Below are 27024 nucleotides of genomic sequence, written 5' to 3'. Positions count from 1 at the left end.
TACTGAAGTCAGCCTCAGCTCTTTTCATCTGTCTGCTGCTTCCCCGACTATGTGTGTGCTTTATATATGTGACTGACTGGCTGGGGAGGCGTCTTAGGATATTTATAAAAGTCTGTTTTATTTCTAGTCCTGCCGAATTGCCTCACTACTTTCAAATGAGAGTTTTAGTGACTCATGTAAGTAAAGATGGCTGAAAAACAAGTACAATCTTCTTCTACCTAATAAGGATCTCCTAAATATTTTTTTTTCTTAAGAGTGAAATGTCATCCGACAGGGCAGATGTTTAGCGTTCCCCGTCAAATTCCCAACTGTTACGTTCACGTTGTCTCACTACCTGCTCTCACCTTCCCATACTGCCCAGCTGATGCTGGTGTTCATTTAAGGATTTGCGGGAAAGGACTATAAAGACTTTCCCCTTTGACAGACTCTTTGTTGCTGAAGAAATACCTATACGTTTTGATCTTCCACTGCACTCTGTTACAGACATCTGGGTTTTTTTTCCTAAGGAAAACCTTTTCTAAATTATTCCAAAACTAACTGTGCAAAGCAGTCAAGTTCATTTGGTTTGGAATGATATTCTAGATTGTGACTCATTTAGTATTAAGCATTATATACCAGCATCCCTCATAAATGGCACCCTTCATGAGCTGAATTCACAGGGAATTAAAAATAAACATCTAATTTAATATACAGAAGGAGAAAAGGAGTAAAATACTTCCTGGAAAGGATTGTCAGGCATTGGAACAGTCTGCCCAGGGAAGTGGTGGAGTCACCATCCCTGAAGGTGTTTAAAAGGTATTTAGACGAGGTTCTTAGGGACATGGTTTAGTGCTAGAGTTAGGTTATGGTTGGACTCGATGATCCTGAGGGTCTCTTCCAAAGAAAATGATTTTATGATATAGAATTTAGTCCAGTCTATACATTCCCATTTTTTTTATTGGTAGATTTGTTTCAGTTGTTACAATTCAGGTAAAAAGTATGATCTCATCAAGCCTTAAAATAGGTCTTACCAGTAAGAGCTGTGTGCATCTGTTTTATGCTGTCTCATGTCTAAAGGCTGTCTTAACTGATAAGTGAATGTTTTTCTTTGGGAATGTATTTTATTTCAGAATATTTTTATTACTGTCTCTTCCCACAACTCAGAAAATGTTTGATATTTCCTGCTTAAACAAGGATTCTATTAGAAACAGACATGTTTATATAGGTAAATAAGTTAATAATTACCTAGTTACTACAGATCATATTTATCACACTGGAAGTTACAAGGACGTCTTACACTGGAAGTCTTATTCAGTTTAAATCCATAAGGTTGGGTGTTTTTTTTTTTTATATTCAGTTAGGTTTTTTTATGTTGTGAAGTGAGTTTGAAGCCCTTGGCTCACAAGTTACGTCTTCAGGTGAGGAATAATGGAAATTAATCTAGAGTTAAAAAAATATGTGTCTCATGGGATCATTAAATTAGATCATCTTCTATGATGCCCTTGCATTTTTCTTAGAAGACTGTATAGGCTCACATGATGTGCTTAGAAGTACAATGTGGCTCAGGCAAGATGTTTCTCATCCTGAAGCAGTATTTGGCAATTATAGAATGAACATTCAGGGCTGACCAGCTGACTGACTGATTAAGCAACATTTCTCAAGCGAACCAGCTGCAAAGTAAGTGACTCACTGGTTTGAAGCTTGTCTGGATAATTGACATTTGTTTGTATAGCTCAAACTCAACTCAAGATTGCATTACTTGCTCTGAATATTCAGCCTAAAATCCACCAGTTTAATGAATAAGAGCATTATACTAGAAATAAACAGTACAGATCTGATAGCAGATCTGTAACATACACCTACCTACACCACATAGTTACCGACACATAATTTAGTAGACCAGTCTCTCTGGTCTTCCTCACAACCACTGAGGAGGATGAGGGAAGAAAGAGGCTTCTCCAGGGGGTAGGTCAGAGAAGGAATTTGTACCTGTACAGATAAAAGCTTTAAAGGCTTATGCTGGGAATGTGACAGGGTTGTGGTTTTATTGCAGTGATCATGCTATCATTAAGGGCATTATTTCAGAATCTCTACTAGGTCACTCTTTGGTGCAGAATTTCTACCCATCATTTAAAAACGAATTTCTAAAGCAAAAAATTCTTCAGTTGCACAAAGCGTGTACACACATATGACAACTTTTGCTGACTTACCAAGAAACAGTCTATTTCTATAAATGGATTTCTGAAATGTAACCGTTCTTTCAGTTGCTTTATTCATCCAAAAAGAATAAATATGGGAAAGTTAAATGGAAATTTAAGAATCCAAAATCAACTTTTTATATCTTGTAGAGAATACCCAGGAGTTTAAGGTTCTTGTGTAAACTCAGCATTCAGAGAGGAGAGGACAAGTTGCCAAGTATTGCTATGCTGAAGACTTTGGATGCTGTTAAAATGTTAGGTGACTGTTTATGTATTTCCATTCCTAGAAGGAAAAGCCATTTCAAACAGAATATGTACAAAGCAAGCCCTGGTAACTATTGCAGCAACACAGGCATGGCAAAGTTCCTCTGAAATAACTTCCCGATGCAGTCACACACTGTCAAGCTGGCTAGGAACCACTTTTAAAGCAGCTGTATTGAAACTGATGCTGCATATTGAAGATACAGATGCAGTCTCTTAAAAGGCAAAGTGTGCCAGCCTTAGCTTTGAAGTTATTTTTCTTTTTTTTTTTAATATATAGAAACAGATCTCATTCAGCAAAGTATTCTCACAGAAGTTTTCTTCTGTAATGATTCTTTCAGTCTGTCTTTATTTTCCTTCTTCACAAGTGACTAGACATAGCATATCTAGAGCTCTCTTATCTGCCTGAAGTCTAAGCAAGATTACATTTTGAATTGACTTTTAATAAGTGTTTAAAATGTGTTTGGCTTAGCCCTTTTAATGTTTTCAGAGAGCACCAGGAATGTTATTAACAGTTTTTATTATTATTTTGTTGTTGTTGTTATTATTATTATTTAATTATTATTATTTAATTATTATTATCTTTTCAGAAGGCAATTTGTTATGTCAAATACTCAGGCTGCATGTACTAACATTATAGCAGGTTGCCTCCTCATTGAAGTGCATGACTGACTCAGCACAGGCAGATTTGAGATTGGTTCCTTTCCTTACATTCCTCAAAGGGAACATATGTATTTACAGTTATTGTTTGTATTTACATTTACAATGGTTCAGATGCACTGCACTGAACACAAGTGCTGCAAGCGTCAGTTCTTTTTTTGTTGACATAGTAATGTTTACATTTTGAGACTGTCAGCTGCCAAGCTGACACTTTTTTATAAAGAAAATGAATTAGAGATTAGGGAAATATTTCTTTCCTGGGACAGAACTTAAAAATGTGAGACCTTGGCTGCAGAAGTTGCAGTCTGTTTGCCAGCATAAGATTGATCCTGCGGTACATTTCGTAACTTTTTTTTGTGGTTTTCAATGAGGTTTTCACTGGAGTCTGGATTTTTCTTTTCTTTAATTCCACTGAATGCCTTTGACATCCAAGTCTCTTCAGAAGCCACATTTGGTTTACAGGAGGCCAAAAACTTCTCAAGTACTCCTGAAGCACATGAGCCAAGAAAGTTCAGTTCCTGGTGCTTCTTCATGACTGTCTGTCTCGCCCACAGATACGTGGTATTTTCTTGATTGAGACCAGAAGGTCTGGATTGATTTGACCTGGCTTCTTCACCAGTATAATTGCCCCCTTAGGTATTTTCAGTGCATCTAGATGTTTTTCCCCAGGCAAAACAGATATATGTATGTTTAGAGACTTCATTAATCAGGCCGTTACTCTGGATTATTATCTTAGTATTTTAATTTCGTTAAAACTGATTATTATGTAGCATAAAATTATATTAAAAGATATAACAAAGCCGTAATTTCAGATTTATTTTTCCTAGTATCTTTTCTCTGAAAACTATGCAGAATTTTCATCTGGAATTGAAAAAAAAATAACTGTTTGGGTTTTTTAACGAATCTCTTGTAAGGGCTGGATTTTTAAGGCAGTCTGAAATCGAAATGTGGTGCAATAACAACATACAATACAGGAAAATGCTTCTTTGAAAATAGAGTGCTGGAGTTCCATTTCGAACAGGCACTGGTGTGTGTTGTGTGTATCATCAATATGGCCCAGGTGCAAGTTACTCTGACATTACGACAGAGAATTAGCGTGTCTGTAACATTTCCTCTAATTTTAGACAATCTTTCTCTTACTGACTTCAAAAGTGATGGCACTTGCAGCCCCTCACCAGCCACTTCTGAAATATATGTTAGTTTTTCATTTTCACTTTTGTCTCTTGTTAAGGTGACAATGGTTGACACTTTCCAGTCAACTTTGCCTCTTGTGTTTTTTTTGTATATTATTTCAATTGAATTCAAGCACCAGGACATCTCATGACACCCAGTAATTCTATACTTTGGCACTCTTCAGTTCTGCTCTGCTACCTCCATCAAACTAAAGCTTAGCTTAGCACAGTGTTGCTTCCTCGGCTCAAAAATAAGGATAATAGATTCTCCTAGCGTAACATTTGCCCTTCTCTGAACATTTGGAAAAGGGGAATTGGCACACAGTGAGAGTGCAGAGTTCCTCTCTTCCTTTAGGCTGTATTCTAGAAACACACTGTGCTGGACTCTGCCCAAGGTGTGATCAACTTAGTCTGCAGCCAGTAACAGAGGAAGGTGTGAGGCTCTTGCACAGAAGATGTAATTTGGCGTCATTTTGGTCTTAGAGTGCTCTGTAAATCTTAAGCAAATTTCTCATTCTAAGAATAGATGATTAAAAAAAAAACCAGTTGCATCTTGATTTTGAAAACATTAAAGTATTCTTTAGGTTATGTGCATGTAATCATCTAGTCTCTTGAACTGTGTTAATAATTTGTGGCTTTTGGTAATATTTTGGCAGTAAGTCTCACCATTTAGTTATAATGTTTTTTTTTTCTCTTTTTATTAAACTTGCACCTTAGAATAAATTAATAAATAATTATCCAATGCTAAACTGAGAATATATAGTCCTGACCTAGCATTATGAAATATTATGCCCTCCAAGTCATGCTGGTTTTTGTATGTACTTGCTGTTTCCATGTAGTTATTACCTACAGCAATAGTGGAAGATATTTACAGAATATTTGCAGAAGTCATGCTTTGAGCTATGCTTTTATTTAGTCCTGTCTGAGTTGGAGCTTTACGTGTTGTTTGCCTCTTCTTACTCTCATGAGCTGCGTACATTTCTTATGCAGATAATCTTGGGGCTTTTCATCATGGTCATAAAAGCAGCTTTGTCCTAAAGCACATCACAAGCACGGAATTTCTGGTTTTCAGATCTACATTTGTACCTCTCGATGGTGCATTGCTCTGTTTTTTCTGGAGGGAGAATATCTGGGCTGTGAGCAGGAGGAAATGAGGCCATCCCTTCTCAAAACATGACTCTCTCAAAATGTTTGGCAGCAGTCGATGTTTGGTCATTTTTTTTCTCTCTTAGCACATTCTGAACAAGACAGCTGACAAACCTCAGGGCCCTTCTACAAAGCCATCCTTGGTGGTTTCTGCAAAAGAGTGCCAAAATTATCACACTGGGCATACCTGTCTATGTTTCCTTGTCCACTTCCTTCACACCATCCTGGATGTTTTCAGGCGATCCCTTTCCTCTTTTGGTTTCTACTTTTATTTTGCATACTTTTCCACTATCTCTGTGTGAGAGTAGAACAGCAAATTCTCCCTTTTCTAGAAATTTGAAGGACTCAAATTTACCCTTTTGAGGACATCTGCAGTCTGGGCCAATGGGAACTTGAGCAGCTATGGGTTTTGGCATATGATGATGATGATCTTCCTCACTATGCATTCTACTAGGAGTAGGAAGCAAATCTGTTTCCTACTGATGCTTTTCACCACATGGGAAGGAGTCTGTGTGACAGTAATTAATGCAGTACTTATTAGACCCTTCTCATTTGGTTTGTTAAAACAGTCATTTTGTGGATCTACGTGCAGAAGACTGGACAGAAAGTACATGATCTCAAGTTAAATGTCTTTGCTCTGACTAATCTTTTCTCTCTAGTGCCAACAAGACATAAAAAGGTGGCCTATATCCTTTTCAGCAAATAAACTATGAACATATCAACATATTTTTAAAATAGTGATATTCTTTTGACTAGTTCTAGTTTCATATTAATAATTAGGACTTGTGCAAATATATAAACACGTTACTCTGCAACATCTTTTTTTCTTGAATTTTTAGAGAGTTCTTGACTCTACGCCAGTCCACAATACTGTCTTCTGGTTATAAGATTCAATATTTCCTGAAGTAGTACATTCCTTAATTAAATGTACTTTAAGGGCAGAGATTTTATTTAGTTTTCACACCTCACCTTGGCTAAAGGCTTGTAAGCAACACTGATGTATCAGGCAATACAGTATGGGAGATGTCTACTGGTTGGTTCTGTCCTACTCTATTCAAGCAGTATTTATCTACCAGACTTTTCCTCTTGTGAAACAGCTTCTGTCCACTTGCCAGATTTATACAGCCCCGTAACTGTCAATAGCATTTGGCGTCAAAACACACTTTCTAAGAGTCACCTGCTTCAATAAAAGAGCCATAACTTTCCTTAGCTCAACATGTTGTCAAGGACAGACAATCAAACTCTTAACAAACATGGCAATCTGACATCTCATGTGTGGTTTGTGGTCATTTTGGTTTTTTTTATGTTGTTCCCCAGACTATATGATTTGTCATTCTTAGAATTCCCACCTTCCAAGCTTTTTTTTTTCTGTCCCTTGTGAAGGACCCTTTGTAGAATGTTTCAGGAGGAAATACAAAGGTACTTGGATGTTAAGTAATAATAGGTCATTAGACCATTTTTTTAGTTATAAATATTTTTCTGGTTGTAATTTTTTATAGTTATCCTTTTAGTTACAGAAAAAAGTATGCTAGAAACAGACTTTTAGATTGAAGGAGTCTCAATGTCCTTTTCAAAAATACAAATTCAGTTCTAGTGCTGTTGGTTTGTGTAGTCCACAAGGAAGACTGATTCCTGAACTGCAAGGTGCTTATATCCAAGTCCAGATAAAGTATTTTATAAAAAATGTTAATAGTCTTGTCTCTTGAAGTCATCAAAGACTCTTTCAAAAGAGTTATCCTTTCTTGATGGCCATTTAAGTCTGCAAGGCATACCAGTGTCTTCTATTATCCAGAAAAACAGCTCGTCCCTTAGTCAAATTCACATGGAAGTTCTCAGTTCTGTTCCTCAGACCTGATCAGCCAGAGGTCCTACATGGTTCAGTGTTTGCAGTTAATACAAATGATAGCAGTTCCCCAGCAGCCAGCATTTGACTTCCTGAGGACCACTTCTGTTATCTGAGTCTCACAGTCTGAGTGGAATCCTATCCTTGGATGTATTAAGGATCTATTGTGCAAGATGGCGACATATACTTTGTAATTTTGTATTCCTGACTTGTGCTGAGATGCTTCCAGTTGTGCTATTGAACTGCCCAGTTTCTGTTCTGTCCACTGTTTGTAGTTAGCTCTTCTGAGTTGCATTAATAAATAATGTTGGTGCAAGATCTCACACAATGTCTGCAAGTGGATGCTGCTTCATCTTTACCTCTTGTGCAAAATAATAGATGTAGTTGCCTCCCTTCTGGACTGGGGGTCTTTGGACAGCCCTGAAGTTGTGGTCTGTGGGTGAACATCGTTTGCATGTTGGTGGACTAGGATTCTGCATGATCCTAGCAGTCATTTAGGACAACACAGACAAGTGACAGCTTGTGCCACATGAACAAACAAGGTGGTCCAAGATTTTTTTCAGGTGTCTGATCAGCCTTTGGAACAGGAACATGAGTTGTCAGTGTGAATCCCTTTGTGGATGATGAAGTGCTCAGAGTAAAGTCGATCCAGCATAAAGTAGGTGATAATTTTCGTTTTAAAGTCTCAACCTCTTGTCTTGGAGACTTTTTTTTTTTTGGCTGTTAGTGATATTTGATGTATTGATGTCAGCTTCACACCACCATCAAACTCTCATTGCTTGCAGCGGCTTTCAGGGAAAGGACAGCTCTCTAGAGCAATGCAACTGATTTGCTGCAGAAGGTGAGGTAAATCTTTTAGCACAGCCAAATACAGCCAGAAACTTTAAAGTTAGAAACGTCTTTGCCTATGGAGAAACAATGGTCTGTTTTTTGTTGCAAAGAGGTTAGGAAAGGAGGAGAAGCTACAACTTATTTATTGAGGCTGTTGTGTACACCTTCAGTATCAGGCATGCTCAGCCTTTTAGACTGACAAGCAAAGGTCTTTTTAGAAGACATATATTATCTTGTAGTGTGCTAAGACATCCAAGAGACTCCCTTCTTTTCAGAGAAAGGGGACAACAATTGCGTGGATGCTATGAAGGTGTTAAAATGAAATTGTTTTCTATCAATAAGTGTCGTTCATTGTGCCACTGGAGTCATCTGATGGTTCTTAACCGAAGCAGCAGCTGTGACTTCTTCGCTGAGTGTGTTTATAGTAGGGCCCAGTGCTAATGGCTATCTAACATTTATATTGAACTTGCTGTTGCTGAGGAGTTACAGAGTTGTTTGCATTCTGGATGGCAGTCCCTCAGTTTTTTTAAAAGTGGCTTTTCCAAAACCCTCTTAGAAGAGGTAACACTGCCTGGGGCAAGCACTGCAGGGCTTGCTTAGAGATTTACACATGGAGAGGCACTTAAAGGAAGAAGTTACTTTTCCATAGCTATTAGCTGTTCTTAGAGATTTGAGGCATGTATACTCACAGGCATGTATACTCTCTCCCTTTCATGTGCTACTTAAACTTGCAATTCATTGCCTGAGATGTAGTAAGAAAAAGGTGTGTTCCTCTTGCTCCCTTCCTAGGGCTATGCCGTGGAAGGGAAAGGGCTTACTCATCAGTGGGATAAAAAAGAAATGGTATTACAGAATCACGGAATGTTAGGGATTGGAAGGGATCTCAAGAGATCATCTAGTCCAATCCCCCTGCCAGAGCAGGAACGCTTAGATGAGGCTACACAGGAATGTGTCCAGGCAGGTCTTGAATGTCTCCAGAATAGTGTGGAGTGCATGTGTTTACAAATAAGTATCACCAGCAGTAGGGATGTATGCACAGGCACTGTGAGCATGTCGTATGTAGTGAACTGTTATAGGGGATTGATAAGCATTTAGTGTGAGGGGCTGTTTTTATACATTGAGATCTTTTTAGAGATAGAGGAATCCTTTCTGCCTCTATACAGTGAGTTTTTTCAAAACCCATAGTAATTCCCATTACTATCCTCTGATGTTGAAAAACGAGGTACCAGTAGTATTTCAGATGACACAGAAGTGACTTAGAAACATTAAAATGCTTTATTAGCTCATTCTGTATATATCCCAGCTCATGTCCAGAGGATGTTTTCGTTTAGGGGTGTGCTTATGCTGGAGTTTCTCCAGCTCTTGTTTTCTGTACGTTTGTTGCACGTCCTTCAGCACCACCTAAATCCCCTGCTTACACACTCAGCAGCTTCTCTGTTCAAAATGCTGTCATTACTCAGCAGTCCAACATTGTCTCATTGTTTCATTTCCAGTACAACATATAGTAGCTTTAAAAAACAAAAACAAAACCAGAATACCCAAACGTCAGTTATTCCTGTGACTGTATTTGGGGAAGTCCAAAAGAGGAAAGGAAAAACTCCAGTGAAATCACTCTAACTTTGCAGTAGCTTGGATATTGGAACATCATTTTTTTTGTCTGTGACTTGAAGCTTTCTAAATAAATAAGGGAAATAATCAGGTATTAAAACAGAAAATTTAAAGTGAAGAGAAGACATAAATGTTTTCAGCCTTCAAGAACATAACAATGCTTGTGATTTTTAATGTATCTTGTTTCTCTATATGTATGGCTGGATGCTTTCAGTTGGGGAGATTTTTATGCGCTGCTTTTGAGACAGCCGTATGCCTCTACTGATATGAGGCTTCAGGAGAAGGCGAGAGACAAAAGTTTTGGGATAGAAATGAACCCTTTTATTTCTTGCATGGCATTTTCATCCTTTTTAGCAAAGTTTTATAGCTTTATAAAACTATTTTCTTATGTGCGCTGTTCAATAAAAAGTGTCAGCAGTGTGAATTGTAATAAAACAAATGTAAAAACAGCAGGTCATAATAACTTCATCAAGTCTATTGTGGAATAATATTAATGTAGTGTAATTTGCTGTTGGGTGGAGAAAGGTTAATGAGGCATCTGTCATCCTGCCCACTGCTCTCTGAGTTATGTGGTGGCATTGCAAGTCAGTTCTGCTTTGTATATGGACCTTTTTCTGCTAATGAATATTAAGTGATTAAACCACATGCAGGAAAACCAGTACTTTTTTAGAAAACAGCTGTAGGTACACGAGAGATTGCTGGAAACATAGATCAGATAGACAAAAACTATAAGAATGCATATAATCCAAACAAAGCAAGTAATTTTGGGGGGCTTGGACTGGGTGATCTCCAGCGATCCTGGCTGACGTCCGCGATGCTGTGGTCTCTGTGCCCTTGGCATGGGGGTCTCAGAGATGCCACCAAATGCTCAAGCCTGGGTGTGAAACAGCCCTGCTCTGTGCTGGGATGCTCGCTGGCAATCCTGGGTAACAGGTTTAACCCATCAGCCTCCTGCCTTCTCACCTCGCAGCACGGCAGCTCCTTGCGTTAGGAACTGCTCTGTCACTGTGACATCAATCGAGCTGTTCCCTTGGTTCCTTTTCAGCAGATAATGTCAGTTCTACAAATGGAAGACAGCGCCTCTTTTCAGAAGTGACTTCTTCATTAAAGTGGAAGTTGAGTAGGATACGCTGTAAGCAGAATGAGTCTTCACTTTTGTCCTCGTTAATGGTTATTGAGAGCAAATGGTGGTGACTTAAAGGTCAGTGAAAACTGGCTTAAAGGATGCTATTGTCTAAATACTGGAAATTTTCCATGTTCCAACGAGCTGGGGCAGCACAAGTTGTTGAAGTAAATAGAAGGACAGTGATCTCACTTGTTTGAGTACTTCACAGTTTAAATAACATTTAAAAGTGTTTTTAGAAAAACATCAGTAGCATTGCAAGATTCCTAGTAGATACATGCTTGATGTTGTTTGTAGATGGTTCTTTATGCAGTTAATATTAGCATAAAAAATACAAGAGTGATAGCTATTGAAGCAGAACAGTGGGTTATTTTTTGTCTTATAAATGAATGCATATGGCTCTGGTAAACTATTCTCTCATTCACAATCTTCAAATAGTTCTATTTGTGTCTATTGGAGTGTAAGTAATTAAGTTATTTATTGAGCAACTGTCAGAATAATTTAAGTAGCTTCTGGAGCAAAACAGCTCTGGGTCTTAAAACACAGCATTTCCCCAAGTCTGCCATTTCCTTTTGAAACAAACTCATCCCATCGAATTGCTGTTATGTGGTTAAGCAACAATACATAAAAGCTGGTTGTCTAGATGAATGATACTTTAGGAATATAGTTAAATCAATGAATTAATGTTTTAAGAAGCAAATATAAAGATATGATTTGATCTGGTCTGCTGTATGAAAAGGATGCATCATTACCGTCTGAATATTTAGAACACAAACCACTGTGCTGCTTGCTTTTTTAAGTAAAGGTGGTGAGGCACTAATTAAAAAACAGTTATCTAGTTATACAATAAGGAGTATTTTATGTTGATGTAAAAAATCTGCAATGATAAAGTCCATGAAATGTTGCTTTTACAATGAAGTGTTCTTGGTTTTCATCTGAATTAGTTTGACTTATATGTGAGAGACTTTCTGATTATTAGCAAAGTGACAAGCTATAATTGCTTTATTGTGGATTATTAGCAAAGTGACAAGCTGTAATTGCTTTATGCACTATGTAAAATTGGTTTTAAAGTTTTGGTGTGTAAGGCTTGTAATGTTTTACTCAGATTATTTTAACAATGTATTTTTGTGTGTGTGTTGATTGGGAGCAGTTAAGGAATTACTTAATTGGGTTGCTTTATTGCCCATTTTTGGAGCCTGCGTTTACCTGATTGGCATTCTAAAAAAGTAAAAAACAGGATGTTTCAAGCAAAAAAAGATGCATTTTGCAAAAGTCTTTATACACTCAAATAGCAATGTAGAGATTACGTGGTTTGGTAGCAAGAACCAGGCCCTCAGAAGGCTGGGAAAGTCTAGACTTGTTGGAGAAAAATGATAGGACAGCAGCCCATGTGCAGGTTTTTTTTCTGTTTTCCTTTTTCATTTGTCTTCAGTCTGTACTGCTATAGGTAACTTGTCCCTTTTTTTACTATCACAATATACAAAATAGGTGCTGCGTGTAAGCTCTGGAGGATGTTTCAGATGCAGGAGGGCAGATGGGGCAATGTCTGTGTGATCTGTCCCCTGCCTGGAGGTGGATCAGGAGTGTGACCACTCGCTGTGTTGCAGGTTATTGAGCAGCAGCCCCGGGTTCCCCACTACCCTAATCCCACTGGGATGGAGAGGGGATGTGCTGAGACCTGATGTTGTGTCTCTGGACAGCCCTGGCTGTATTTGAAAATGCACCCAGACCAACTGGGTGATGACATTTTGCCAAGTAAGTTTGCTGGAAGAAAACACGAGATGTAGGCAAGAGGAATCCATTTGGAGGTTCCTGTAACCCATGGGGTTGTTTGGGCCTGGTCTTCTGACTGTAGTGGTGCCTGGATGGGGCTCTTTGAGGCACATAGTGTCCCTCATCAAAGAGACAAGGCAGAGCCACAGGCTCTAGTCGGAGCTCTTAGGCAGGCCTGAGCACAGTGTGAACAATGTATTTACTTTTATCCTTGGATGTGCAGCATCTGAAGCACTGCAGCTTGCTGAAGAAGTTATCATCTTAACCAGCTACTTATCCCAGTTGTCTTGAAAAAAAAAATTATTTTTATTATTATTAACATAATCATCATTTATTTGTAAATGATGTTATAACATCCATACTTAAAAATCCTACAGCATCTTTGTGTCACTGTGGTTATGTGCCTTTTACTCCTCCAAACCCTATCGTTTCTTTTCTGAAACCTCATTCTCCCAAGGTTGTATTTTCAAATGCCAGGCTTGCAGCTGCTCTCTTTTCATGTTAGTTTCATCACTTTTCTGCTCTTAAGGCTAATTCACGGTGCAGACTGTACCCTTCTGTAAACGCCCTGAACTTATGTGTCTCTGCTATGTATTTTAACTCTAGTAACTGTTAAATCACTGTACTTTGTAACAGGGATTGATAAGCAGCTTTGTTGGACTTGGGCATGTCAAAGAGTGCTACACAGGCTGCTGACACTGGATAAGTAGTGCCGTGAAACAGCATTTTCAGAAGGGAGTCTTGAAATAAGAGTAAATACTGGTTTGCTTCTTAGCTGAAGATTGACTGTTCAGACCCCTTGCCATTAGCATTTCCTGTTTACAGCGATTATGAACAATGTATTTTTCTCTATTTTAATTATTTCCTTACACTCCAATGCCACATAGGCTTTTGAGTTATTATAAAATTTTACAATAAGACTTCCATTGTTCTTTTAAGTACAGCTAACTAGAGTTGGCAGACGTTAGCATCTGTCTTCCAGAATACTTGAAATCACTTTCTTCTAAAAATAACTATAATCAATCATTTAGGGAACCGTATTCCAAGCATGAAATGTTTATAAACTTTTATGTCTTTTCTGGGTTAATAACTTACTCCCCATTGTTTTGCATATGCTCCTAGTACTTATCCGTTTTATGAACTCTATTTTACTCATGCACAGCTCCAGGCTTTTAGAGTCGTTAACAGTACTTACTCTCCTCTTAATGCTCCTGGCCTATTTTTGATGTTTTTCTTTTGCTTCTTAGAAACTTTTCTGTTTAAATACGGTTTGCATATGCGATGTCTAGAAAGTATATAGAGCCCAAGTTTCTTTAATACTGGTGAATTCAGGATGAAGGTCAGTAGCAGCTGCAATTTCAGGATCAGCTATTTTATTTATTGAAAGAAATACCTGTGTATTGCAAAGTAATGAAATTCACCCTGTACAGAGAGAAAGGTAAAATAAATAAATAAATCTGTGAACAGCTGCATTTCTTAAATCAGCCCATCAGCTGTATTTATTAGGCCTCAGAGGTCTTGGAACGAATTTTACTATCAAAAGGAACCTGGTAAGGTAAGATGTAATTAAAAATTTGAGTACATTTCATATGATGACAGGAGACCATATTGAACAGTTACAATGAGAAATGTTATTACTACTTGGTGAAATAAAAAGCAGTCTGTTCTTTTGGGGGATATAGGTAGTCTTAGTTTCTAGTACAATGTTTGTATTGTACTGCTTTTTATAATTTTAACAAAAATAGGAGGGAATTTCAACAGGGACTGAGGGAAGTAGTTTACCTCTTTCTTTCAAAGTTCAGCAGTTCAGGAAAGTCCAGACTCGGGAATAAACTGAGGCTGGTCCCTGAGATTTTTTATTATTATTTTTTTTAAGCTTGTTGATTTAGGCTGCCTGGGGAAGTTAAGTCAACTCTATTATAATTCTATGTACAGTTCATAATTCAAATAACAATTTTGAACATTTAGGGTTGTGAGAAAAGTTTGAACTTTTTTTTATTAAAAATGTTTGGCATTTTCAGAAACTAACATTAGAGTGGCTCCTGTTATTATAAGAAGAGGAAAGAGAGGATGACACATTTTTCTAAACTGTACTTTAACAGAAAATAGATAAATACATTGCTGGTGGGACATTATTTCCTTGAAGCATAATAAACAAATACTCCATTTAATTCTGTTTGCTTTGTTCTCATAGATCAGACTCCTAATAAAACAGTGTCAAATTACGTGATGTAGAATGGCCTCCACACAGCTGGTGACATCTGCTGCAGTGCAGTGGGCTCAGTGACCCAAAACAGATCCCCCCTTTGTTGAGTGGTTCCCGATGTCCTGCTGTGGTTCCCCCCTCACTCTTCAGGGTTGTGGTCTTATTGGTGGTGTGACAAGAAGGAGGAATAGTTACTGCTTTGCATAATTGTTCCTCCGCTGTAGTTTCATGTATTGTCTGGCTATCTGAAGTGGGTATGAGCAGAGGTGAACCCTTTGGCTAGACTGGTATAAACCAGTACAGAACTGAGATCTAACTGAGGCCAGAGTGACTGAAGATGAGCCCATCTCCATGTGCCTTCAGACAAGTTCCACGTAGACCTGCGTGTTCCAGGTTCAAAAGGAACACTTTAATTTGAAGACCAATCTGCTGCTGCAAGCCTCAAGTCAGTTTTAAGTCACTGTTTTGCTGATTGGCCTTTTAAGCCTCAGCAGGTCTCAGTTTGTTGCTTTGCAAGAAAAGATAATAATTGTAACCGAGATGTCAGTTCAAATAGAAAGGACTGTACTGTGTCATAAAACCTACATTTGCTTTTACAGTGGGTTTGCCAGCCTGAGCTGCTTTGAAAGCGTGTACAGAACTGCAGCCCGCTTCCCCGTGAGGTGCTTTTCTTGTTAGATACGTGAATATGTGCATGCCGAGAAACAAGCACCATATTTTTCCTCCTTTTTTTGTATATTTTTTTTTTTTTTACAAAACCTTATCTTTAAGCATTTTTTCTGTATCTTGCTTCTTTCTCCATGCATTGAAATGTGTTCCTCGTGCATCTGCTGTAGCAGCTGCATCCCGAAGCGCTGTCAGACAGATGCACATCACACGGGCTGTCCCTTGCTCTGCAGCTGGCAGAGCGGGGTGTGCGTCACTCACATGACAGTACTTACTGTTAATGTCACACTCCAATGGATAGTTCTGACTTATTTTTGGACTGAAATAACTACATAAATTAATCCGATTTAAATTTTATAGTGTACAGCCTATAATGTTTTGTGGCTTGAAATTGATGCCGTGTTCCTTTCTCGAATCTTCTCACGACTGTGCTATGACAGCCAAAAACTAACTATAACATCTGCTAGGTAGCCAAAGAGTCGGCAAACTTGTTAGCTTGTGTCACCCTGTAATAACCTGATTCAGTTGGTGCTTTTCCTGGACATAGCATGACCTCATGGAGAAGATAAAAATACATAGCGTTACCTTTTGATGGTTACCTGCAGGTAGAATTACCAGCGAGTTCAGTGCCAGTGATGTCAGTAGAATGTTCTTGTGACTGACACCACTTCAGTCTGGGATTCCTCTTGCAACATGGTGTAGCCTCTTGCAGAGGACACTATAAAGGAAAAAAAGTGCTTTAAGTAAAGATATGAAAGATGAGGAAGACTCAGATGAAAGAAGATTCTTGTATCTTTTTTGTGCCCTTAAATCCAGGAATAGCTTCTCAGTCAGGACAATGCATCCAGAAACATTTTACTCATCTACAGAAAGAATAGAGGGAAGGGGAGAAGGAGGGGAGTGAAATGCTTTCGACATGACTCTGTTTACATTTCAGCCCCTATTTTCCATTGTCATTTGAATGTGATCCTGCTTGGACAGATTTCTGAAATACGCTCTCAATACTTATTCAAAGGTCCTTACAAATGTTCTAACAAAATTCCTCCTGGAGCAGCCACCCTGCCTTTGTTTTCCTCTGCCGGGGAATTTATTCCATGGAGACCCCTCTCCCTAGCTTGCAAGGAAGAGGTCATTTAACCACATTGGGCTGGGCTGCAACTCTTTAGAAAGTCAATACAAAATCTTGCTTCATTTAACACGAATCTATTAGGTCAGTGTAAACTGAAGGATAGGGAGAAAGAGAGGGGCGATGCTTCCAGATAGCTTTCCTCCTGCACTCTTAATTTTCCTTTTGCATGCTCGTCTCTCACGATTGGCTGTTTCTGAGGCTAGCAGTTTTCATAAGATGTATTTTATGATTTAGCAGTTCACATGGTGTTTTATAAAACGACACGCTGTACAATACATCAGGAAGGAAGCATCCCCGTTTATTTTGCTTTGCTGTTTTATGGCTTTGCACTGTTAGGGGCATCTTTTTCCAGGTAGCTGGCTCACAAAGAGAAATGATTGCGTGCTGTAAATACCACACCTTATGAAAAGTACTGTAAATATTAACACCTCCCATGCCCAAGGACTGTCACTTTCACTGAGGTGGAGGAATTCGTGTGCTGACAGGTGTTACTTATTAATAAACAACGGATAGACATAATCACCCAGCCTGGTGCATTTGTTCAGAGCTTGGGGAGTGAAAGCAGAGGGGGAATTAATTGGCAATGTCAGGATCAGAGAATTCCCAGTTTTAGGGGAAAATGCATAAGATGAAATTTAAACAGTTAAAATAATAATATAAATAATAATATAAAATAATAACATAATCTAATACATGTGAAATATGTAAACATAGGCAATTAAATATAATTTTTGGACTAATTTGGGTATCGTGACTAATGTGCACTGCAGGAATTTTTTTGCTTGACTTGGAGTACTTGCAGTCATATTTGACAAGTGTTTCCCTGAGTTGCTAGCTTCATGTACACCCATATGGTTATGTACCCACTTCTGTGAATATGGAGAAATTGTGGTAGACTTAAATTTACATTATTTTTCAGTACTCTGCTATAATTTTTACATTATGAATTTTATAATAGGTGGATGAAATGCTTTAAAATAATTCCAGAAGACAACTCCTTATACTTACTAGTGCCAAGTTTAATTAAAAGAAGACATCTTTTTCATGTACTTCTTTGTGGATGTTTTCTTCATGATTTTTGAGAGATTGACTTTAACAGGAAAATATTTTTCTGCTCACCTCAGAAAAGTACATAAGAAATGTAATTAAATTCAGTCTGAGTGGATCTGAATGTATAGCTGCATGTCTCATAAAATAAATTAAGAAGAGTAGTGTAAGATACTATATTGATTTTCCTTCTATATTAAAAATGAAATGAGAATTACACTTTTCTGTATTTTTTTTTTTATACTCTTCTGGATTGATGGAATTAAAGGCTCATTTACAAATACTGTTCAAAGTTAAAATTTTGTTTGCTTAGCACTGTAGGATGTGCTACACACTTTCAAATCAAAGAGATTTTCATATAAAGAAGATAATTTCTTACCTTTGTACGTGTCAAAGAGGCAATCTAATTAAATAGACTGTTTTCTAAACACATAACCGAATGCTCTTGAATTATTTTATGTAATGATAATATATGGCTTATTTCAGGTTTTGTTCATAGATTAAAACCTTGGCCCATTCTTGTCTGTAAATGTCAGGACTGCTGGTGCACTATTGATAACTGTCATAAGATAAACACATTTTGTGGTCTGGGACATTTTACAAACATATCTGAATAGATCAAGTGCTCAATGAGCGTTAAAATCAAATGTGACAATTTTCAGAAATTACTCTTACAGGTTCTCACTGCTTAGTGAAGCCTTACTGAGTTACATGTTCCATGACTTCTACTAAATGCAGACATTTAATTTACTCATTCATACAAAATTGAGTACTTATGATTGAAATGAAACTATGTATGTTGGAAACATGTTTGCATAGAGTTAATTTATTATTAAATTGTTTTATCCTGAAGTATTTAATCACCTGTTTATATGAAAGCTATTTTTTTATTTGCAGAGGTCTTTTTATTACTATCCATGACCGGGGACACATTGCTACAATGCTTCAATCCTGGCCAGAAAGTGTTATAAAGGTAAGTTCAGTTTTAGTTGCGTGACAAAGCTGACACTAGTTTGCACCCGAAGTGACATGCTTGAGATATTTTTATAAGCCTTTTTATCGATTAGATTTCAGTGATTTCATAGCTCATTTTAAAAATAGAAACAATGACATTACAGCCAAAGTGTGAGGCTTTTAAACTCTAACTTAGTTAGCTACAGGTATCCTTTACTGATTAATAGGTCAATTATGCTCAATGTAAGGTATCAAAAAAAACCCTGAACACTTTTTCTGCATTCCAGGGAATCACAGAGTGGTTGAGGTAGGAAGGCAACTCAGGGGATCATCTAGTCCATCCTCCTGCTCCAGCAGGGTCAGCCAGGACAGGTCACTCAGTGCCACAGTCAGCCTGTGGGTTTTGAGCATCCCTGAGGGTGGAGACTCCACAAGATCTCCTGGCAGCCTGTTCTAGTGTTTGGGTTAATAGTTCTCCACATATGATACCTGATGAGCTCTCTCACAAAAAAATATTAAATTTACAATTGAAGTGGCTGGTCACAGAGTAGGATAAAGGAATTAGTGTGTTGTCAGCTGCTTGCCGTGCTGAGCGCTTCTGCCCTTCCCTATGAAAAATCTTCCTTTTTAGCGCAGACAGTTTTGTTAGGTTTACCGAGATATTATATTTCTAGCAATGAAAACTCATACTTCCTCATATGTATAAGTATGATGGAGTGTGTTATTTGCTCAAGGGAAGAAGAAATACGTCTTTGAAGGGTAAGAACCAGGTGGCTGTAGACAGCCCTGTCAGAGGCCGGCAGGAGAGGCTGGCCCTGGTTCTGCTGAAAACAGCCGTGACAAAACCCAGGAGGCCGCGGCTCTTCTTTTTTTTGTGGATGACTTCCTTTCCCTTCATATTCTGCTTTCATACTGTTGACAGAAAAACGTAAGAGTGAACAATGCCAGTTCCCTTGTAATATAATACTAAATACTTCTCTTGTGTATTCTTAAATGTTTTATGTGGAAGTCCCATTTACAGTGAAGCAAGCAAACCACGGTGAAATACAATAAAACAATTCAGACCCTTTGTTGTACTATGGACTTGTTTGTACCTGTTACAATTTTTACATGAAAATTTAAAAAACGATTTTAAGAAGATAATGGAATACTTAGTACGTACAAGCAAAGAAGTGATTTTTACAGTGCTTTTATTTCTTCCTTCAGGCTATTGTGGTGACAGACGGAGAACGCATTCTTGGTCTTGGAGACCTTGGCTGTTACGGAATGGGCATTCCGGTTGGTAAACTGGCGCTTTATACGGCATGTGGAGGAGTAAAACCTCACCAGTGTCTACCAGTGATGTTGGATGTGGGAACAAATAATGAGGTAAATCCTTTTCTGAGGTATGGTGGGTATGATGAGCTGTTTGAGAGGAACTATTTAAAACTGAATTGTAAAAAAGTTGGTTTTCTTTCTTGTGATACTGGCTTTAGTTATTTGCAAAAAAATCCCGTGATAAAATCTCATCCTGATACAGAGTGTAGGTATACTCGTCCTAATTCACAGTGTAAACTGTGTTGTAAGGCTCAAGTAATTAAGGATGCTGTTCTCTGTAAAAACATGCTGTACACACCGTAGGCCTTAAAAAGGAGTGTGGAAAATTAGATCTCAAGAAGAGGGGGATGATAGAGTTAAAATATAATTTAAGGCAGCATTCTTTCTCCCCTTCTACTGCACAATTCCTCTGCAGTGATTTCAGATGCGAATTCTGACTGTGCCCCTTGTTCTGGTGAACAGTGTGAAGCTACAGCCTGATCTGTGCTGGGAATATGCCTACATACTTCGGTTGTACATTGACTTAAGCCATAGAAAGTACGGTGGTGCTGTGAATTTTCCCCAAATGAGGTCCTAGTGCTTCAAATAAATGGACCTAACCCTCTTTAACTTGGCTTCCCAAGTTAATAGTGAAGTGCAGAGATATAAAATTGCTAAAAATTGGCTTTGTTATTCCCAGGGCTCCTGGGATTACTAGTTAATTATTTGGCCTCTGTTCTTTTTTTCCCTTTCTGAAAAATTCCGGATTTAGTGACTCTGAATGATGTAAAATTAAATTTCACCAGCAATATCATTATGCTTTAGCAGAAATAAACAAATGTCATACCATAAATGGTGCAAGTGTTAAACTTTATGCATGATAAATGTATAAGAAATACATGTATTTATATACATATATATAATACATGTATTATAGCTAAATAAAGCATTCTTGTAAATTTAGCTGGGACTTCTAGATTGTTGGATTGGGTGTGTGCATCTCCAGCTTTATACACACACCTCCACCCCTGCCCCACTGGGATAATTTGGACAGTACATCATGAAAACTTTATTAAACTGAGAAATAGCCTGCTCCCCTCGCTCTCTCCATCCCCCCAGAACCCCCTTCTGAAAGTGGACAGACTTACTTGTGAGATGTGGCTGTGCACTGTAGCACAAAGCCATATCTAATCACATACAAGTCTCATTATCTGTAAAATGTTTTTATTCCTGGTCTGAGCAGCTGGGTCAGTTACCTAATCTATTACTGAATGTTTCTAGGCAGTTAATGGCATCAGCTACTGCTGGTACTGTAGTAGGCTTTACATTTTGCTTTTATGCTTGAGTTCCATTGTAATGTTTTAATTTTTCATAGCATATTATTTTATTGAAAGATATCAAATGTGTATGTATATACACACGCAAATACTTTCATGTCACTGGTCTTGTGACAAAACAATGAGTTCAATGTGTATGAAAGATTAGCAAACCTAAAGTATTACAAGATGCATAAAAATTGTGTGAGCTGGGGTTTATTGATGCTCTGAAATATTCACCTTCTGATCAGGAGGATGTGTTTTGTTGTTTCACTTGGGAATGTGGTTTCAGGACCATGTTATAAACTGCTTCAGCTTAGTCGTACAGTGCCATGAGAGGCTGAGCGTGCTTCAGTCTCCAGCCAGCACGGTGGCTGCTAGTGCAGGGCAGGATTGTCTGTCAGGGTGCTTTTCATTCCTGCCCAGGTGTCTGTCAAGCTCACACATGCACACACTACCCAACAGTGTAAAATCTCCAGCTAAATTTACTGGTACAAGACCTTAAACCAAGTTTGAATGAATGGGATGTTGGGAAAAAAGTTATTTTTGTTGATTTTTTTTTTTCCAGTGCTCTAGCAGATGCAAGGAATTATATTAGCTTACGGATCAGTGCGGTTTATGCTCATTCGGGTTTTTGTGGGATTGAGAAGTCAGCTGCATGAGAGAAATCAAGGCTGTGAATCATGGTTGGGTTATGGTCAACTCTAGAGGCAGCACAATTGCTCTTTCAGGGATGTACTAGACTACACTTCAAAATGTAGATGTTTCATGGCTTTTTCCAGTGGGGACTGGTTGCTCTGATGTTTAAACATTTATCTAACAGCTGTACCTGGGACTGAAAACTTTGAATTCTGCTGTAGGATTATGAATAGGTGGAACCCTGTTGGCGTACCCCTTGACTGAAGAGACTGCATGGGCCTGATAATATTAATTAGTGGGAGTTTGGGTGCTGTTACTTGGCTACTTTAGTCAAAGTTGGGTATTCTGGGGCTCCAGCACCCTTTATTTCTTCTCTCTAATGCCTTCGATTTCCCCCAGCAGCACAGCCCTGTTCCCTGCCTGATGCTGGTGTTTGTGTGACAAGGTGGTGAGCCATGCAGAGAACTGAAATGACCAAGAAATGATCACTTTTTGCTGGCTAAGCTGGTTATATTAGGTCAAGCTGCTCTGGAATTGCACTGCAATTCCTTATCTTAAAATCTAAACCTCTTGGACAAATAACTGCATTTTTATGCTATATTTTCTTACTGTAGCCAGGATTTTCCGTAATAAGACACAATAGAAATCACTCTCATAACTTGAACATATATAAATAATAATTATGCTGAACATGTTTTTTGAAATGTGCAGATGTTTTCCATTTAGATTAGTTTCTTTTCCCATTCTGTGGGGGCCTCACTGCTTTAAAATAAGTTTTAAAATATGTATTTTTGGCAACTATAATGCGGTTGTGCACAACCTGCAAATTCTCCAGAAAGATTAAATCTTGCTCTAAAGCAGATTGCAAGAAAAAATTCACAAGTTCTCATCCTGTATTGTTCTGTTATATATACAGGACCCAAAACAATAACTCAAAAGAGCAACTCAGTTTCTGGTGGTTATTAGAAGTCTTATTACTCTTAGTTTTAGCAGAGGCATTTTTAGCTGTGGTGTTATCCTGCTACTCATTAAACCAAGGAGAAAGAAGAGAAGCAAATAAAGCATTTTTATACAATTGCCTAGATAATCAGCAAGAGAAATGGTAACTGCTTACTTATGGGTAAAAATTGACCTAGCAGGAAGACTTGTGTGACCAAACTAATAAATGATTCCATGTGTAATCAATGTGGGACTGAGTGTCCGAAAGAAATGGTGTTGACCACTGCCAGAAGTAATATGCCTGTTTTGCAAGTCACTGATAAATTGGAGGCAAGTAATTGCTGATAGGACATTTTTATCCAAAGCATTTTAAACATCGTTTGGAGTACTATTAGTTATTTACTACAGACTGTGACAATCTCACTAAAAGTTGTGCCATACCGAGTAGCCATGTATTTTTCAGATGTGAGGATGTTGCTTCTTAGGTGGGATTTTGATCCAGGTAAAACATATGTGGGCACTAGTCAAGTGAAAATGTTGTTGAACATATGAAGAATATGAAAGTGTTGTTGAAAATCCTGAGGTGATGTGTTCTCTGGATTTTGAGTATACATCTAACATTATTGACATTTATGTTTGTCACCTTGAAATGGTTAAAGAAACAGATTGCAGAAGAAAAATAAATGGTTGTCTAAGTACAAGCAACTGCAACTTAATGGAGACCTACCTGAAACACATGTACTCAGCACTGTAAGTGGGATGGTTTAAGGATGATAGAAACAATCAAGCTGAATCAAGGGAAAAACTTTTAAACATTAAAATGTGAATGATGATCGTTTGCTACTTAAAGCATGTTATTAAACTCTTACAAAATAAACAATGTCAAGTCAAGCCTATTGGTTAAAAATCAGCCCGGCTTACAGGGATGTGAAAACCAACTGTTAAAAAACACAAAAAAATACACCCCCCCCAAAAAAAAAGCAGCAAACCCCAATAATAGAAACCAAGTTCAAAAATTTGGTTTATAGGCAATAAAAAAGTAAAGGCACTGAAGAAAAGAAACTTAATTCATATTAATTACGAACAGTCAGAATGAGATTTTCTTTTGTTCCTGATGCTTTGCCTTAGGAGTGGTACTTGTGCAAGTATTAGATTGTCAGTATAAATATGGTAGATTTTTTTTAAAATCCCAGTTTTATTTATCTTGGTGAGAAATCTTATTTTCTATTTTATTAACAGCAAATGAAGATGTTAAGCAAAAGCTTTAAAAAATTGTCAAGATACTTAAATCAGAATGTGCAAATAATGCTTTGGCCTGTTTAAAAAAACCCACAGAAGTCTGGTAAAAGCTTTCTGGACCACGCTCAGCTGTCTGGTGAAGAAGTACTGGGTTTTTTTAGTTATCTCTGGGATGAACTGAGAAGTTCAGGAAGCCTGGACTAAAGTTAAGGCTCTTATTTGGATACAATGATCCTGGTTGCTGTAACCTGAGATAAAGAATTGAGTAAAATCAGAAAGATTGTCTAATCAGGAGCTAAATGTAAAATAACTATTACTGATTAGCTTGGGCTTATTAAAAATAAACTTAATCTGATGTTAAAGTGAGTTTACAGATTTTTGATTGATCCTTATTTTTTACCTTCAGTAACACATTTGAATTCATACTGGTTTTTTTAAGAAGCTGGACCAATGGAAAAACAAAGCAGGTCTCCAATGTTACTGGATTTCTGTGAGGAATAATAAAATAGTTGTGGTTTTATGGTATTTCAGGTTTGTTGTTTGTTGGTTTTTTTTCAGCTCTGCAATGTTTAATATCTTTATCAATGACTTAGAGGCAGTGTTTTTGATGTCCAAGGGTCATAAGATGAGAAATGGTTAAACTAAAGTACTATTATCCAGCCAGAGCAGGAGTGAATTCTAGGGAGACTAATGGTTTGTGTTATATAGAAGTCAAATCAGTGGTGAAAGGGTTTCTTCTGACTATAAAAATCTTAATCTAATAATGGATGCTTAACAGAGGAATGAGAACTATGTTTATTTGGTACCTTACAAGAGAAGCTCTAACCAGTTCAGGTCTGGTGGAGTGATCTTGGACTGGTGGCATGTGTAAATTCAGAGCTGGCAATGGCCAGTTGTGGGAGCTTTGGAAGGATTAATTATGTGTTAGCATTTAAACATAAACCATTTGCCATAGATTTCAGCTTAGGTAGAAAGCATTCAACTCTTTATAATAGTACTTCCACACAATGTGGAAAAGCTGAGACAGCTGATGTTGGAAGAGCTTTTTATTTACCTCGGCAGTTTCCAGCAGAAGGCATCTGGGTGTCCTGAGTGCCAGGACAGTGGCTACACACCAGCCGTCAGGATTGCTCAGGTGTCAGAACTCACTCCACCTGCAGCTGGGGTGGCTTCAGAGAAGCTGGACCTGCAAACCTTCTCCAGCCCTGGGTAAACAGTTAGATCAGTTAGATAGTTGGCTGTTTATATGTATATATGTGTGTGTGTGTGTATATATATATATATGCGCCATTCATATATTAATATAGAGGTGAATTCTGGTGTTCAGTTCACTTTTTGCAAATGTGTACCTGAACCCATTCTTTATTCGTATAACTGGCAAATACAAGCATTTAAATAATGAAAGGTGCACAAGACAGAGAAACGCGGGGCAGCTGCTAGGGCAGGTACCCCTTCATCTGCCACACTTCAGGGCAGACTTGCAGGTGGCCGTTTCAGGTTATTTTGTGCATGCTTGCTTTGGAATATTCTTGTCCCTTAACTTACTACAAGTATTTAAATGCAGGAGTGTGACAGTTCTCACAGTTGACTTAAATAGGTCAATGAGCATGACTAGGCTGGCAATCCTGACTCTTTTGGAGGAATGACAGGCATCTGTGGTGGAAGACAGAATCCAGAAAAGCTGAGGTGCAAATTCAAGCTCAGTTCTTCAACTCACGCTTGTTAGCTTTCTGCATTTCCCTAAATTACTCCCACTTGTCATAAGAACTGGTACCAGCCTTCCAAGATTCATGTTCTTGAAAAATGCCTACCTATGAATGTGCAAGTGGGAACTATTGAGAAAACAGAAACAAATCTGCTTTTATTTTTCATATTCTAACCAAAGTAGAAACTTAGAAGAAATCTGAGTCTGGAGGAAATCTGCAGTGTCATGTTTTATCAATCTAAAGATGTAAATATATCAAACAAATTATGTAAATTGTGTGCAGCCGTAGGGATTTCTAAATAAAAGACTGTCACATTTGGCATTCATATGTAGATGAGTGACATTTTTACATATTTTTTGTGTGTAGTAAATGTATTATAGAATGGTTATATTCTCGCAATTTAAGAAGGTCTTTTTGCCTTCCCCTTGAATTTTAGTTGTTAGAAGTAGAGACAGCATGACAGTGATACTTTCACTATAAACCACAGGAGCATTTCCTGAATTCTATGGCTAGAGGATGCTCCTGTCTATATAAACAGGATTTATTTTTGCATATGAGACTCTTGTTTCTAGTTTATATTCTCCAGTGTGTTCCCTAGTAGTTTTTAGTATTTCTGAAGTACAAATGACATTAAGTGTAATCAAAAAATAAGGTTTCTAGGTACACAGCTTTTTATTTAGCTGTGTTAAAGTGTCACTGATCAAATAACCTGGTTGACCGAGTGAAGCTTTTTTCTCTGTTCCACAGAACAGCCAGGCCAGGGGAGGTGATCAAAGTAATGCTGTGGCCCAATGGTGCTAAATTCCAGGCATGAAAATTTATAAAACTATTGACGGAGTAAATCTGTGGGGTTTTTTATCATTTGGCTATTCCCTGTCTCTGCCATTCTGGTAGGAGATAATTGCACGCTCCTTCACCAATTAAGTTCTATTTTACAAATGGATTTTTTTTCCCCCTTAGATCTTGCTGTTAGATCCTTCCCTGGTAAGCACACTGCCAGCACTTGAACAAAGTAGAAAATACATGACTATTCCTTTTGCCTCCCCTTTCCCTGCTTCCAGTTGGCAAGAAGATGTTGTAGTAGGGTATTACTTTTCCTAGAGTCAATGTCATGAGTCATTTTTTATTTTCTCTTTTCAGTGTTCGGAAGTACTGAAAAGTAAAGTAACTTCTGCATTACAATTCTGTCTATCCCATTGTGCAGAAGAAATAAACCATTCTTTTTTGGATTTGCTGGATTTGGATGTCTCCTTTTAAATCTCTTCACTTATTTGAAGTAGAGTGAATATTCAT

General features: G+C 37.9%; 1 protein-coding gene across 1 annotated transcript in view; it reads left to right on the top strand.

Moving 5' to 3' along the window:
- Positions 1-27024, top strand: part of ME1 (malic enzyme 1) — a gene marked incomplete at both ends in the record, with an annotated part of 166500 nt that overhangs the window by 49548 nt on the left and 89928 nt on the right. Inside the window, 2 exons of the mRNA XM_080342086.1 lie at positions 18540-18615; positions 19803-19964. Coding sequence (XP_080198212.1) covers positions 18540-18615; positions 19803-19964 — 238 coding nt within the window. The remainder of the gene's footprint in view (positions 1-18539; positions 18616-19802; positions 19965-27024) is intronic.

This window comes from Nesoenas mayeri (assembly GCF_963082525.1).
Source record: "Nesoenas mayeri genome assembly, chromosome: 3".
NCBI lineage: Eukaryota > Metazoa > Chordata > Aves > Columbiformes > Columbidae > Nesoenas > Nesoenas mayeri.
Note: the sequence above shows the minus strand (reverse complement) of the source record. Positions and strands in the feature narration are given on the sequence as shown.